Consider the following 17,565-nt stretch of genomic DNA (forward strand, 5'->3'; position numbering starts at 1 on the left):
TCTGGTGCGAAGAGGCTAAACACCCAATCAGCTGGTAGCAACTTTCATAGCTGGGCAAATGAAACGGATCTCTCCATGGTAACATTCTCAAAGCGTATCGCAGAATGCGGCGGAGTTCGGAATCCAAAATGAAATGTACCAGGGAGCAATACAATGACTTGAGGCAATGGATGTCGGATAAATTCTTAGCTATTCTGAAGATAAAGCCCAATGTCCTTCACGACTTTTCTACGATGTACGAGATGTGTTGCTTGTATGCAAGTTGAGAGTACAGGATGACACCTAGATCTTTTACATGGCTCACACCTTAAATAGTGGTGTCCTGGAGAGCATAGTGAAAACAGAACTGGTTCTTTCTTTCGAGTAAAGGTGATGCACCAGCACCAGCTGGCAAATGCTTCAAACTGACGTTGAAGGAATTGACAATCATCGATCGAGCAGATCCGTGAGAAGATTTTGAGATCGTCTGCAAACGATAGTCGTGGACCTTCGATAACTAAATTCACGTCATTGAAGTAAAGTAAGAAGATCAAGTATGTAATTCCACAACGATGTAATTCCACGATAATTATTCCCGTCCCGTTTACTACCCTTTTTATAAACAGGGAAGTAATGCTCAAATTTCCTGTTTGATGGGAGACACGAGATGGAAAATCGAAACAGATGTTGTAGCGGTGTCAGCAAGATAGCGATATGCTTCTTCAGAAAGACTGAAGGAACACCATCCGGTTCAGGATTGAAAGAAGGCATACGTTTTAGTACAGTAGTCGTTATCAGTTCAGCGTTGACAACAAATCCACCCAGAGCTTGACCGGAAACTGGAACGTTGCTTGCTGTTTGGGGAACAAGCGGCAGACCTCCTGTGGAGTGGAAGCGACTTCGCCGTAGATGAAGGTAGACCAGACTCTGCGCTGCTTCTTCACGTACTTCCAGAACAGAAAGACTTCGGGTGGGACTTGAATTTCATTCGAATCCCTCATAGATAATGCAATTAATATCGACGGCTGACTCGCTTGAACTAATAATTTGGCTTAATGTAGTGACATTTCAGCAACATCGTGCGATAGTTAATGAATTTCCTCAACGTGGCTCTCTTGATCGATTTCAGATTCTTCAATTCATTCTTTTGCTAAGGAAGGGGCAAAGCAATCTGGTGAACGATTTTAGGGACGTGTCTGTCAATGACATAAGCCAAGACATGTGAAAAAGTTTGAGCAGCGGTTTCGGCGTTATTAGAATCGAGTATGTTTTCCCAATCAATTCTTGACAACATATCGACAATGCTACGATGATCAGCTTTCCGTCTTCAACAGTAATAACCAAAGGAGGATGAGGTGGAACTTCCATTATGAGTGGAGAAAGAGCCAACGAGACTAATGGAGCCGTGTCCTGAGCGTTTACGAAACAGCGGTCTAAGCTACGATTGTTCCCTGGAGATCGTCAAGTCGACGATGACAGGAGCACATATTGTGGTAGGGGTAAACAATAGTTGCAATTTCCAAACCTACGACTGGATGCCTTCCTTCAAATAACAACTGAAGTGCGGTAAAAATCGGTAGAACTGTTTCAAACACATCGTTGGTACTTGAGCGGTTGGCTTTCATCTCTTTTTGCCAGTGGTGGCGGGGGGGGGGGGGCGGACACCCCTCACCATTCCTCTCCAAATGAGGAGCTTGGTAGAGATGAAAAAACCGATTTGTACCTTCCTTAAAAGTTGTCCTAGCTCGCTATTCTACTATCTATATGCAATTTTCACACTGCCATACTCTAACGGAACTATCAACTCTATATTTTCATTTACTCCATCTATCGTGTAAAAATTACTACTACAGTCTGTTATTTGAAATTAGCATCTTCAACTATGATTGTTCTCGTTAATCTCGAATTTGTAGTAGTAATACGCATCATTTTTATACTTGGAAACAGGTGGCTGCTGTTTCTCAGCAGCGCTTGCTTCCGCTCGGCTGTTTCTTGGGGTCCGGGGACGTCAGATCCATAACCAACACCTCTTCTTCCAGGACCTTAAACGCTTCCTCGTTTGGCAATGCACCTCCAGTCACTACATCAGCGTACCCCAACAAACAATTGAGAGCTCTTATAAAACACCTGAGTTGATCAAACGTTGAATAATAGCTTCCAGAGTTGAACAAGAATATAGTTGTAATGCCATTTGGTTAAAAGCTTCAAAACCTGCTTGGAGCACTCTTAAATGATTGTTTACGTTCGGTTTACCTATATGCTTTATAGGACCTACGATAACTTTTATAGCACCTTAGTTAAACCGATTGACTGATAACTTTTATAGCACCTTTGTTAAACTGATTGACAAGAGCTATATAGTACGTGGAATAAACGCATCAAAACAAACCATTGGGAGCTCTTATACAACACCTGAGTTGATCAAACTTTGAATAATAGCTTCCAAAGTTGTACAAGAATGTAGTTGTATTGCCTTTTTGGTTAAACGCTTCAAAACCTGCTTGGAGCACTCTTAAATGATTGTTTACGTTCGGTTTACCTATATGCTTTATAAGACCTACACACTGAGAAATAACTAACTTTACCCGTGATGGAATCAATCTATGACATAAAAGATGAGACGTAAACAAACATGTCATGTAATATTAAGTGCTTCGAGACTGAAAAGTTCGTTGCTCGACGAAAAGTACGTTTGATTGAGCTATATTTCGCGTCTGTTATGACTCAAATTTATGTCAAAATTGACGCTCGTATATGTCACTTTCAGAGCACCTAAATTTACATGAATTTTTCTAAGTGTGTACGATAACTTTTATAGCACCTTAGTTAAACCGACTGACTGATAACTTTTATAGCACCTTTGTTAAACTGATTGACAAGAGCTATATAGTACGTGGAATAAACGCATAAAAACAAACCATTGGGAGCTCTTATACACCACCTGAGTTGATCAAACTTTGAATAATAGCTTCCAAAGTTGTACAAGAATGTAGTTGTATTGCCATTTGGTTAAAAGCTTCAAAAACTGCTTGGAGCACTCTTAAATGATTGTTTACGTTCGGTTAAACTGTTTGACAGGAGCCATATAGGATGTGGAATAAACGCATCAAAACAAACCATTGAGAGCTCTTATAAAACACCTGAGTTGATCAAACTTTGAATAATAGCTTCCAAAGTTGTACAAGAATGTAGTTGTATTGCCATTTGGTTAAAAGCTTCAAAAACTGCTTGGAGCACTCTTAAATGATTGTTTACGTTCGGTTAAACTGTTTGACAGGAGCCATATAGGATGTGGAATAAACGCATCAAAACAAACCATTGAGAGCTCTTATAAAACACCTGAGTTGATCAAACTTTGAATAATAGCTTCCAAAGTTGTACAAGAATGTAGTTGTATTGCCTTTTTGGTTAGCAGCTTCAAAAGCTGCTTGGAGCACTCTTAAATGATTGTTTACGTTCGACCAACCACCAACCACAATTTTGTTGCTAAACATAGCACAAGTGACAGGCACGTTTATATGACCATAAGGCAATGATTATTCGACTGCAAGAGAAGTCACTCAAGATGAGCTTCATATACTTCTCTCATATGATCAAAATATGTATTCAAGAATAGAGCAGATGGAAACAGAAGCGGCTGGCAATCCGGGATCATGAGTTCGAATCTTGCTTCGAGAAACCCTCGGTGGAATAGAGGTAAATTATATATATAGGTTTTATTAATAAATGCAAATATTAATTCGAGACATATATCATATAATCAACGATAACATTTCTAGATAAATTCTCTCAATTAATGATTAGAGAGATTAATTGAAAGAATATCAATCTAAGATTAAACAGATGCTTGTTACTACTTCCTCCATGATCACAGAATGTGAATTATGGCATAATTACATATTTTTTTAATGTGCAAAAATAAATTAAATTAATAAAAACTGTACAAGCAATTATTTTGGCGTACCACGACAATTGTTAAACTAATTTTAATCTGTGAATATTGTGAGTACTTACACAACGGTTATTAAGGAGTCATTAAAAAGTGCTATAAACGCTTTTCACCGCTTGCTGTATAGTGATTATTTAGGAGTCATAAAAGAGTGTAACAAACGCCTCTCAGGTTCAATCTCTAATACATTTCGAAGCAGCTGTTAGAAGGTGCCTACAAACGTTGTATTAGAGCTTTCATCAAAATAATAAAGCTTGAGTTTAAATATGCATCTATAAACGTTGTATAAAAGTTGCTTCTATCCGGTTATTAAGGAGTCATTGAAAAGTGCTATAAACGCTTTTCACCACTTGCTGTATAGTGATTATTTAGGAGTCATAAAAGAGTGCAACAAACGCCTTTCAGGTTTACTCTCTACTAAATTTTAAAGCAGCTGTCAAGAAGTGTCTACAAACGTTGTATAAGAGCATTCACCAAATAATAAAGCTTGAGTTTAAATATGTATCTATAAACGTTGTATAAAAGTTGCTTCTACTCCTATACCGCGTATACATATAATGCTGTAGTTGAACAGGTTCTTCAAACCAGTGTAAACAAGAGTTTTACAGAAGTTGTAATAAACAAATTGTACAGTTATTATTCAGCATGCAGTTTAATAAAATCACAATGGAAGCGTTTCTTCAACAAGAAATTGATTTTGGGTAAACGTTTTACTGAATACGTTAGACAACACCTTTGTGTTGCAGTTGTATAGGTTCTCCAAACCAGTGTAAACAAGGGTTTTATAAAAGTGGTGGTGAACACATTGTGCAATTATTATTGCAGCTGAACAAAATCAAAATGAAAGCGTTTCTTCAACTGGAAATTGTTACTTGGGACGTACTACGTCTTCCTCATTCCTTTCTTGGCTTTCTTCTTCCATTCGTTGTTGTGCTATGTTCCCTTGATAGAATATGTTCCCCCTTTCTGATTGAGGAAATGCATCTCCTTTGTTACATCCATATATTGCCCTCGCACATGTATAAGCATATCGAGGCACAAGGTGGCTGAAAATTTCTCCTGAACTACATGCTTCACATCACTATATTTCCCTAGCACTAATGCTACATCGCTATCCGGGACTTCTGGTTGGAGGTCGTACACTCTCAAGTATTCAACCCCCAGCAGCCGACATGCGTACCTCGACTGACTTCCCATCGGCATAATGGAAAATTAATTGTTAACGATTGTGTAGCAAAGAATAAAGCATCAAATCCTCTGATTTGAACTTGAACATACTTGTTTCCTCCGTTATGTGATATGTATCGATCATTTGAGTGGGATCCACGTCCACCGATTTCACAAAATTAGCAATTTCTTCCATAGATGGTTACTCTGAGCCATGTGGGAAGCTGAATATTATCGTCAGTTTTATTTCCACCAACTTCTACACTAGTTGTTTGCTTCCAACGGGGTAACAGCAAAAGCGAACGAGCTTCAAACAATGAGCAAGCGCCGCAACAATGAGTTTCTATCGAAAAACAGATTATCGCGTGATTAGCACCGAAAAAATACACAGCTGCTTGTGTCGACAGCTAAGAGCGAACTGTTGCACAAAAATTAAATCATATTTGAAATTAATAGAAATTATCCTTCTGCAAAATGACCTCTTAGGTGAAGTGACTTTTGGTTAAACGTACTAGTTCGATAACTTTCCCATAAATTGTTTTTATTATTTACCTTCATAATTCGATATCCTCCTTAGCTCGATGGCCCCTTCATATCTTTATGTGAATGTGCTTATTTTAAAAGATACTAGATTATATTACTTTATTAGAAAGATTTTCAGCAAACTAATAAAATTAAATAATTGAGATATCATTTTTGACCAAAATACACATATTTTAAACTTTCCTACACATTCTAATCCATTCTCTACAACTTCTTCTCAGAATCAATTTCGCTACAATCAACGGTTTACGAGTAATGGTTTATTTAAACCGTCTCTTGACTTGTGAAAAATACATGATCTTGATCGGAGAGGGTAAAGGAGCTGGGTCGTTTGTTCATTTGCTCAAAATTTAAAACAAAATCCGCAGGATTCTACTTTTTCTCAAAATTAATATATCACGGTCCAGTAAGCAGATGGATAAGGAAAAATTAATCTACTTTCAATTAGTTAAACTAATAAACTAGTCTTTTTCATGCGCCTTTATGTTATTTTTTGTTGAAAATTTGATTTTACTTGGTCATAAAAATACTTCTAAATAATTAAGTTTCGTTTACGTAGATTACTCATAGACTGAGTAAAATTCTTCTTGATTTTCCAGGAAAACCTTTTCGAATAGGAAGGAGGAAATTCGACAGTCTATTAGTATTAAGAGCAGATTAATAAAAAAAAAGTGTGGAACATTCCACTCAACATTCCCCTACGTTTTTGCGATTTTGAGAGAAAAACCACTCAATTTTGAGCAGATCATCGGCCGTGAAGATCATCCTCGGTGGAAGATCACTATCAACAATGCGTAAAACGTAAGAAGGACTCAGATGTGTTTCTAAGATTACTGAAGAAAATCCTGTCACCCTAGTTTAAACTAGTCAGGAGTATGGTTCGGTTACAGAACTGAAACTGTAACCGCGTTGCGGTAAAACAGGATACTATTGACGGAATCCATTTTCCATGTATTACATTGAATGTTAGTTGCATTTAATATCATCCTCTGCCGTGAATACCGCAGGGAACGATATAAGTTCACCTTGCAGACGATGGAATGATTTTTTTTTATCTTTTTATTTCGTGTTCTCTTTAACATTAACTCTTGATTGCTTGTAATACTTATGAATATTTTAGGTGGACTGTGTGACTGTGAAGCAACTGTAAACTCTAGAGGGAATTTATATCTGTAACTGTAACCAGTTCGGCTTTGTTTGCTAACATGGTTAAAATGTCATATTTAATTATCTTAAAGATAAATCGTCCAGCTCAAACCTTTGTAGGGGTAAGAGGTGGGACCATCATCATCATTTTCTGTCTACGCTTTCGACTATAGCAGCAAGCTTTTTAATTATATAATTGTAGAAAGACGGTGTGCGTCGATTCTTTCCAATTCCCCTTCAGCAGGAAAAGCATACGAAATCAAATTATCGTACTATGAGTTCTTCTTATTTGCTTTTAGCCTATCCATGTTACGAAGCATGGTCAGAAAGCACAGGTCTAATAATGGCATCGTTTGTGGTTCGAGTCCAGCCGGCTACCTTTTTTCTATTTTTTCGACATGAATTACACTACACTCCACATTTTTAGGTCTCAAATTTTCTTGCATTAAACCGCTCCTAGGTAAATCTCATCCTCTGTTCATGCGGTCTTCACTAACATCCTGCGATGATGACATCCGACGATTGGATGTAGAGTTATTTTTCCTAATGTCGGCCGAAGTGTTCCTTATATTGCACCATTTGTTTTGTCATTGTTCTAAGAAAAATTTAAAAACAGGAGATTTTTTTGCTGAGCTGATTTTCTCACTTTCGGATTCTAGCTGGCCCACTCTTCATACATCATTTTTGCGTAGTCCATCATTGCGCAGTCGTACCAAAGTTGCCTACCATAATTTACAATGTATATTTGATCTGAGAAGGTTATTTACTTTCCAAAACCTTTGTCCATGACAGACATCATCTCGATTAGAAGTGACATTTTTAAAACATGTGGTGAAAGTCAAAATGACCTAAATTTAGCAGCAATATGAATGATTGTCCATACACGCAAACCAAAAATTTATTACAATGAATGTTAGTTCCATTTCCTATCATCCTCTGTTCATGAACATCGCAGCGAATGCTAAAAGTTGATCTTGCAGACGATGTAATGATTTTTAATATCTTTTTATTCCGTGTACTCATTCGTAGCAATAGCTGTTCGTGGCAATGGCTTTCGAAAATTACATTCGGGGTAATGTATCCCAGCTGTTAAAATCTTGATATCTCAATTATTAGATCTTTCTTCATGAATTCTTCGGAAAATCAGTAGAGTTTTCGTACAAAATTTACCAGCTTTTCTTCATCGGATCGACTTGATAAAGATTGTTTGGTTGAATTACTTCAAAGGCGAATAACTTTCATCAACCAACACCTTTCCATGAGTTTCAGTCTGAACACCTTTTCATGAGTTTCAGTCTGATGTACCCCTAAAAGCTTCACACCCATGAAACCACATTCCGTCATCCATCTGCACTGTAGATGGTACGCAACACCTTCCGTTGAAAAACACAACGGTCTTCGTGGCCGTAGAGGACTGAAGTCTGATTAGCGTTTTATAAATAGTCAACTTCATGCGGAAGCTAGTGTCTCTAAATTTCTCTCTTCGAACCACCTCTTCGCTGTCAATCCGACCTCATGCTTTCAGACTAACATTCTCTGTTTAGAGGCTCTTCCTCTCAAGTATTTCGTCTTCGATCATGTCAATGACAAGTCCAATCCGCTTGACATCAGCCTTCAGTCTGATGTACGCTTTTCCACCATGGTCTCAAAGTTCCGTGCCGTGAGGTCGATGTTATCTCCGAAAGCAAGAAGCTGGACGGACACGCACCATTTTTTTCGCATTCCAGTCTTTATTACACTATACTTCTGATGGATATAAAACTACACAATTTTAAGAAATTAACATGGACATAGCAAAAAAGGATGCATCTGAAAGTTTTCCTACTTCTTTTTCATGCCAAGAAAAAGATAAGATAAGAGTGGGCGATACAAAAATTGTACAGAAGCGAATACAAAAGTTGTGATTTTTCAGCAAATAAAGTATTATTTTTGGAATGTTCAACCACAAGTAAAATTGTAAACTCATAATTTAAAGTAATCCGTATAATCTGTGATCTGTGAATACAGATTCTTGTTTCTAAAAACTCTAAAAAATACAGATTATTCTGTACATTTGACAACCATGCCACTCGTGTCTAGTCCCCCTCTGCTGTTTACACCTGCTTTAGCAACAGACATGAAAGCCCATCACCTTACTGTAACCTCGAGGGACTCAAAAGTGGCTCCGAATCTCGGACAATGCTCATCACTCGATCCATCGTTGCCTTGACCAATCGCATTAGTTTATCTAGAAACCCGTACTCGTGCATAATCTGACAATACTGATTTGAAATCAGTCCGCATCGTGCTCTCTTGCCGTGCGGATCTATTTGCTTTTTGCTGAAGGAAGTGTTACTACTACCTAAAGCTACAACAAATTTAAACAGCACTTTTCAGTGCTCAACCTGTAAAAATTTTCTACCTTGTTCAACTCTTATTCCTCTTCGATCCTTGTTTGGACCCTACCCGAGGTAATCCTTCTTGGATATCGATTTGGAAAATTCCTCTTCGATCCTTCAGATTCTTATAGTAATCTGCTTGGAAGTCGATTTGGATAAAAATTTACTGCCGCCATGGCGCCTAAACGCAAAAGAAAGGGGCAAACTCTTGACCCCCCTTCTGATGAAATTAATTTGAGTAATCAATTTGATTTGCTCACGGATGATGAGAATGATCCATCATCCAAGAAAAATTCTAGTAAACTTTCCCGGCTTAATGCCAAGAAGGAAAAGATTCCCCCTATTGTGATAACCACTACCGATTTCCATGCTCTTCGCATGGAACTTTTGAATTTCATGAAAGTTAAGTTTTCACTACAAATTGGACGTCGGGGTGAATGCCGTGTATTGGCTGAAACCTTAGACGGATTTAAATGTCTTCTCAAGTATCTTACTGAGAAGAAGCACAAATTTTTTACTTACGACACCAAAACTGAACGTGTGTTCAAGGTTGTCATGAAAGGACTGCCCAGTGGTGAATCCCTGGATCAGATCAAAGATGAACTGGCAAAATTACTTGGAGTTGTGCCACTCCAAGTAATCAAAATGAAAATGAAATCCCGTCCTGGCGATTCGCGCAACGGGATTTCTAATGATTTTTATTTAGTTCACTTCAAGTCTAGTGAACTAAACAACCTTAAGGCCTTAGAAAAAGCTAGCCTTATGCTCCATGTCCGAGTGAAGTGGGAACACTTCAGGAAGACTGGAGGAAATTTCCAAAACCTCACCCAGTGCCGTAAGTGCCAGGGATGGGGTCACGGAACTAAAAATTGCTACATGCCAGCTAAATGCATGAATTGTGGTGATTCCTCTCACGCAAAGGACGACTGTCCTGTGAAGGAAGATCCTAAGAAATTTAAATGTTCAAATTGTGGTGAAAACCACAAATCCAATTTTTGGGAATGTAAGACTCGCAAAGCGATCCTACAATTTCGTTCTAACCGTCAGGTAGGAAACGCTCCACGTTTCCGACCAGGTACAAATTCCTCTGCTGTTAACAACGGTCAGCGAGGAACAAATTCTACATTCTTACCCGTAGGTACAAATATCTCCCCTGTTTCAAATGTTTCATCTGTACCTACTCCCCTCGCTGCTAACAATGTTCAGCGAGTTAATGGAGCTACCTATGCTGCTATTGCAGCGGGTAGAAATCAAAATACTAACCAACGTTCTAATGGAAATTTTGACAATTTTGACTTAGGAAGCATTACTGCCCCCAAAATGGAATTTTTACAGAATTCATTAATTGACATGATTTCTGATATGCTTAAATCTAACTCCATGTTTGATGCTATTCAAACTGGAGTAAAATTTGCAAATAATATTGTCATGACTTTAAAATTCAGTAATGGATTTTAAAGCATTAAATATTGTAAATTGGAATGCTCGATCTCTTAAAGATAATGAAGACGAGCTATTTAACTTTTTAAGAGTTCATAACGTGCATATTGCCGTTATAACTGAAACGTTCCTTAAACCTGCCCATAAGGTTAAGAAGGACGCAAATTACTTGATTTATAGAAATGATCGTCTTGATGGACCCTGTGGTGGCGTTGCCATCATTATTCATAGACGAATCAAACATAAAATTCTTTCTTCATTTGAAACCAAAGTTTTTGAAACTTTGGGGGTTTCTGTTGAAACAAAATTTGGACAACTTACGTTTATAGCTGCCTATTTGCCATTCCAATGCGTAGGCCAGCAAAAGAATTTTCTCAAGGGTGACCTCCAGAAACTTACCCGTCATAGGTCTAAATTCTTCATTATTGGTGATTTTAATGCAAAACACCGCTCATGGAATAATGCTCAAAGCAATTCCAATGGTAATATTCTGTTTGATGATTGTTCTGCAGGTTATTACACTATTCAATATCCAAACAGCCCAACATGCTTTTCTTCTGCAAGAAATCCCTCCACTATTGATTTGGTCTTAACTGATTCATGTCAACTTTGTAGCCAATTGGTTACCCATGCTGACTTCGGTTCTGATCACCTTCCAGTAACTTTTGAAATATCCCAAGAAATAATTTGTAATCCCAACAGCTCTACTTTCAATTACCATAGAGCTGATTGGGAGCAATATCGAACATTTATGGAATATAACTTCGATCCAAACATTCATTTGCAAACCAAAGATGAAATTAATTATGCTCTTGAATCTCTGACTACTTGTATAGTTGAAGCAAGAGCTGCCTCAGTACCAAAATGCGAGGTTAAATTCGATTCAATTATAATAGACGATGATCTTCAGCTCTTGATCCGTCTTAAAAATGTCCGTAGGAGACAATATCAAAGAACACGCGATCCTGCCATGAAGGTTATCTGGCGGGATTTGCAAAAACAAATTAAAAAGCGATTCTCTGCCCTGAGGAACAAAACTTTTGAAAATAATATTTCTAAATTAGACCCGAGTTCCAAACCCTTTTGGAAACTCACAAAAATTTTGAAAAAACCTCAAAAGCCTATTCCAGCGCTTAAAGAAGGTGGTAAAATTTTGATCACAAATTTGGAAAAAGCTCAGAAACTTGCTAAGCAATTCGAGAGTTCCCATAATTTCAGTTTGGGTCTTACTAGTCCTATTGAGAATCAGGTTGCTCGGGATTTTCTGAATATTTTCTCTCGGGAAAATATTTTTGATGATTCCTGGGGGACTGATTTGGACGAAGTAAGGTCTATAACTAAAAATTTTCAAAATATGAAAGCTCCAGGTGATGATGGAATTTTCTATATCCTCATCAAAAAACTCCCAGAGAGTACCTTGTCTTTCTTGGTAAAATTATTTAACAGATGTTTCCATTTGGCATACTTTCCTGATAAATGGAAAAATGCAAAAGTTGTTCCAATTTTGAAGCCGGATAAAAATCCAGCTGAAGCTTCTAGCTACCGTCCAATAAGTTTGCTTTCTTCAATAAGTAAACTTTTTGAAAAGATAATTTTGAATAGAATGATGCTTCACATCAATACGAACTCAATTTTTGCAGATGAGCAGTTTGGATTTCGCCATGGGCATTCAACTACTCATCAACTCTTAAGAGTTAACAATTTAATTCGTTCAAACAAATCTGAAGGCCACTCAACTGGAGTTGCTCTTCTAGACATAGAAAAAGCATTCGACAGTGTTTGGCATGAAGGTTTGATTGCTAAATTGAAAAAGTTTAATTTTCCACTTTATATTATGAAATTAGTTCAAAATTATTTAACTGACAGAACTCTTCAAGTAAATTATCAAAATTCCAAATCTAATCGACTACCTGTTAGGGCAGGAGTTCCTCAGGGTAGCATTCTTGGGCCTATATTGTATAACATTTTCACTTCGGACCTCCCTGATTTGCCTCAGGGTTGCCACAAATCTTTGTTCGCTGATGACACAGGCATTTCCGCTAAAGGAAGAAGTCTTCGTGTTATTTGCAGCAGACTTCAGAAAAGTTTAGATATTTTCTCTTCTTATTTACAAAAATGGAAGATTTCTCCCAACGCTTCCAAAACTCAACTTATAATATTTCCACATAAGCCTAGAGCTTCGTTTTTAAAACCTAGTAGTAGTCACATAGTCACTATGAACGGAGTTCCAATTTCCTGGTCAAACCAAGTGAAATATCTTGGATTAATACTTGACCAAAAATTAACTTTTAAAGATCACATTGAGGGCATTCAAGCCAAATGTAACAAATATATTAAATGTTTGTATCCTCTTATAAACAGGAAATCCAAACTTTGCCTGACGAATAAACTTCTAATATTTAAACAAGTTTTTAGACCGGCCATGCTTTACGCTGTGCCAATATGGTCTAGTTGTTGCACTACCAGGAAAAAAGCACTTCAAAGGATTCAGAACAAAATTCTGAAGATGATTTTGAAGTTGCCTCCCTGGTTCAGTACAACCGAAGTACATAGAATTTCGAATGTTGAGACTTTAGCACAAATGTCCAACAAAATAATTAATAATTTCAGGCAAAAATCGTTGCAATCCTCAATTGCAACGATTAATTCCCTTTATACTTAGATAAGATTTAGTTTTAGTTTTTAGTTTTAAGATATCAATTGTTATACTGACATGCAGGTTAAAAAACCTGTTTAAAATACTGAATTGCCAAGACATGAACAATGTAAAAACACTTAGATATATATCATAACAATTAAGGCTGGTACGTTACTGCAGTAACTGGAGCACCTAGGTTAAAATGAAATGTAATTTATTTTGAATTTGGAACAAATAAAGAGTTAAAAAAAAAAAAAAAAAAAAAAAAAAAAAGAAAAAAAAACTGATTTGAAATCGACTGGGCACATTGTGTTCGCGGCATTTCTGCAGAACCTACCGTTTCGCGAAAATCAGGCCCGTCGTAGCGCGGGTACTCATGAGGCCCCCACGAACTCTTTCGCTATCGGTAATGCAGAGCGGCATAGTATTCGGGAGAGAACCTGAGGTACGCAGTGCTCATCAGTACGATAATGCGCTAGTTGCAGCCATCCAACTTGTCGGCTTTTTTGTTGATAGAACTTACGATATGGTCCATTTCATCCACTCTTCCGATAATATAACCTCCTCTCAAATCGGGGTAATAACTCATTTACCTCCTCTGACGATAATATGTAAGGCGCTGTCCATATACCACGTGGATAATTTAGGTGGAGGGGAGGTTGGTTGACGGATGTCCGCGGTCTATACATTTTTTAAATAAAATTGTATGAAAGAATATCCACGCAGGTTAAATAACTCTTAAAATCTGTCAACTTGTAATGTGGACAATCCTTAAACGTATTACCGAAGCCGACATTTAACCTAGTTGATCAACGTTAGCAGCTATATTATTTTTCTCCATTTAACCTAACCTATTAAGTTTCAATCTCCCAAAAACTGACCACGTTGTTAATGGACAGCCCCTATCCTAACCTATTAAGTTGCAAGTACATAGATATCCAAGTAACTGAAAACAGTCCCGATCCGAAAGGATCCTTGAAACCTCCGCTTTTAGCTGGTATGTTATAGAGCTTACCCGCAACACATTAGATTTTATTGAAAATTATCTGCTTTCTGTTCACAGCAAAAAATTAATTTTAAAATCTCATCAAAGTGGTGTAATATTACTTGCCAAAAAGGAAAAAAAAAATATCATTAGTACAGTGCTTGAACTGACATTACGCTGCTTTTACTACATTTGTTTATTTTTTTGTCTTTAAAAATTACATGAGATTTTCGACATGATTTAAGTGCATCCTCTTGGATGTAATATTAATTTTTTTTTTTTTTTGCTATGTTGAGAATATTATTGTTATTGTCAATGAATAGTCACATCAATCATTTTTTTAAATTTCCTTCGGCATCACTTAGGTGGCCCAACTTTTGATGAGAAGTTCTCTGTGCTTTAAATCACTAAACCTGTGAGTTCAGTTTAAGGACACGGCTAACGGAAGCCTCCACTCATACTATTTGATTGTCCAGTCCACTACGCTTTTTATCGCGCACATAACTAATGATCTACACAATATACGAAACTGAACATGCTATTCTTGGTTTACTCTAAGGAAGCAAGCATTTAGTTGAATTATAGGATCTGCACGGCTTCTAAATTATTATTGAATATATATACCCACAAATCTGTAGTGGGCAGATGAGGCTACACTGTATTTTTCCTCAAACAGAGGTAAGTAACCAAGCGTCTCCATTGGAAGCATATCACAATGTAGCGCTAGGTATGTCTTCACTCTCTGCATAGACCGCTCTATACGATTCGTTTCGGAGTTCAACTCACTTGAATTGCGCATTTTTGCAGTAAGATTTTGTCGTTAGCGGCGCCGGTGGTGTAGTGGTAGCGTGATTGCCTCTCACCCCAAAAGGCCTGATTGCAATTCTAGTCGGCGCCGCCGGGATTTTCTGAGGCATAAAATCATATCATACTCATGCCTTCCTTGGGACGTGAAGTAAAGTCGTTGGTCCCTGGTTCATGAGTTGATGGGTCGATAGGTAGAGTCCAGGTGAGGGAGCTGCCTCCCTGGCGTCGGTAGCATTGGTACTCAGTACGGAAAACAAGATCGACGGAAAACAAATCAAGGAAAAAAAAGTTTTTATCGTTGCTTATGTATCATTTCACGATACAGTTTGCGTCCATTTTTGGTACCTAACACATTCCAACGTTTTCAATTTGTTCTTTTTTTTTCAATACCATAGCGACTTTCATCCACTGGTTGGTTCAACATTTATCATTCTCTTCTTCTGAGATTTTTACGCTTCTTTTGCGAGCGTTCTGTTGGGTCTCAACTAGTGTTTGAGATGCAGTTTCACAGTTATTAATTGGTAGCTTTCTAAGCCAATCAATGCATGAATTTGTATATTGTGTGGCAAGCACAATGATATTATATGACCAGGGAAGTCAAGAAAATGTCCAACCCACCGTACCGGGAATCGAACCCGCCGCCTCCGGCTTGGTAATACCGTGTCTTTACTTAATACTCGTCTGTTTCTAGATAAAGATGAGAAAAGGCAGGAATAGTTAAATATAAACGATTTTCTTGGATCAAAATACACTCAAGATAGATCAAACTTCCTTTACCGTACCAAATGCTTTGTGATTGTTGTTGATGGTTTTCCGTTTACCGTTTAAAGTCCAATTTGTATTTGGTGGTTCTTCCCCGTTCTCATGTAAGTCTACATTTAATAATCTTTCATTAGAATACCTAGTTATTCAGAAATTCAAACTCGAAACTGTTCATATTTTTAGAAAGCAGAGACGTGTGAATTTTGAACGTTATAAAAAGTAGGTGATTGAACGCAATTAATATCTTAACATGTTTTGCTCTACGCGATGCTAATGACTCTATAGTAGGAATCATGGCACGATTATCAACAAAACCGAATAATTTGTAAGTCCAGAGGATTGAAAAGTAAGATGATTACTTCACTCTTATATATAGTAAAATAAAAATTGCAACTTAATATGCTACCTGTTCCCATTCTTCGTGGTTGCCAAACGAATTTGAAATCCAACGTGGAAAATTTCTATTCACGATCTGTAATGTTAATCATCAACTGATCCGGAGATTGCTGATTTCCACAAACGTAGGTATTTTAATAATCTGCAGTTATTTACTAGAACACTGTTTATAAAAAAAACACTGTCATACAAAAGCACCAATTATTCCACTTGAAGCAAACACTGGGCACAGAATCCTATCAAAGGTTATATCCCACCAAACACACTCTATTCCACAATTATTCCGACGCAACCGTTTCACTAGCAGCTCAAGGTAGAACCGATTGGTGTCACTTGCCCGATTGTTCCTGATCAACTGACTCCGGCTGTCCAGATTTCCCGCAATGGCACAGCCAGAAACTGTAGAAGCTGATTACCGACTGATGCTGTATTGACTTCATCACAATTCACATTTGCTACAGTTACCACTGGCATCAGCATCTCACTTCACCCGGAACGCCATGCTCTCTTCTCACCCCACCCACAAACAGTTTCCACCTCACGACGACGACTTTGCTGCTAGAGCAAGCATTCTCCCTCTGCTGTAGGTATATCCTTGCTCTCGAATCCTTATGTTCATGCTCACATCCCGCGTCACCGCTTTGGCTCTGACTGGCGCATCTACACAAAATCCAACACCAGTCAGTCATTTTCCTTTTACCTCCCGTACCCTCCACCGAACCGGCGCGGCATCACTTTTCCCTTTCCACGCTATCGGTGAGGCAAAAGTCCTTATGACAACGAGCGTGGTGGCTCACACCGACACTGTTCAAGCCAACCGCAGCATCCAACCAGCCAACCTCGGCAACCCATGATGAAGCACTGTTTCCAACTTCTTCTTTTTTACAACTCAATGTTGCAACTTTGCAACATACATAAAATAAAACATGTGACATTTATGTTGTACATACAGACGGAAGGCGTGGTCACGTGAGTTGAAATTCTCCATGCTGTGATTTTCACCGGGAAAGGATACAGCATACTGGAACTGCTCTCTCGAAGGGGCGGAGCGTTTCTCTTAAGTTTTACGTTACTACGCTCATTCATTCATTCATTCATAGAATTGATTTCAAGGACTCACGAACACAGGACCAATTTATGAGCTGCAACAAATACCACTGAACCGAAGAATGTGTACTACCAACATGGTGCTGCAAGGATATTTCTACTCAATATGCCACGGATGTACGAGAAGAACGAAAACAATCTGGTCAATTTTTTGGCTTTAGGTACTCCATTGTGTAGCTTTCGGTTGCCTTTTCAAGGGTACACGATTGAAGGATCATAGCGGGGTTGCTGATGAAAAAGAAATGCAATCCAGTTTATAGAAAGGTTA

The 17,565-nt window shown here is 37.9% G+C and overlaps 1 protein-coding gene across 1 annotated transcript in view; it reads right to left on the minus strand.

Moving 5' to 3' along the window:
* The window catches only part of LOC135715434 (protein dissatisfaction-like), an 86,433-nt gene extending 70,000 nt beyond the window's left edge, over positions 1 to 16,433 (minus strand). Inside the window, exon 1 of the mRNA XM_065238712.1 lies at positions 16,201 to 16,433. Within this exon, the coding sequence (XP_065094784.1) occupies positions 16,201 to 16,210 (10 nt within the window). The 5' untranslated portion in view covers positions 16,211 to 16,433. The remainder of the gene's footprint in view (positions 1 to 16,200) is intronic.
* Between the last annotated feature and the right edge of the window lie 1,132 nt (positions 16,434 to 17,565).

The sequence above is a fragment of the Ochlerotatus camptorhynchus genome, unplaced genomic scaffold, assembly GCF_037179485.1.
Source record: "Ochlerotatus camptorhynchus isolate MF236.1 unplaced genomic scaffold, CSIRO-AGI_Acam_v1.1 ptg000904l, whole genome shotgun sequence".
Taxonomy (NCBI): Eukaryota; Metazoa; Arthropoda; class Insecta; order Diptera; family Culicidae; genus Ochlerotatus; species Ochlerotatus camptorhynchus.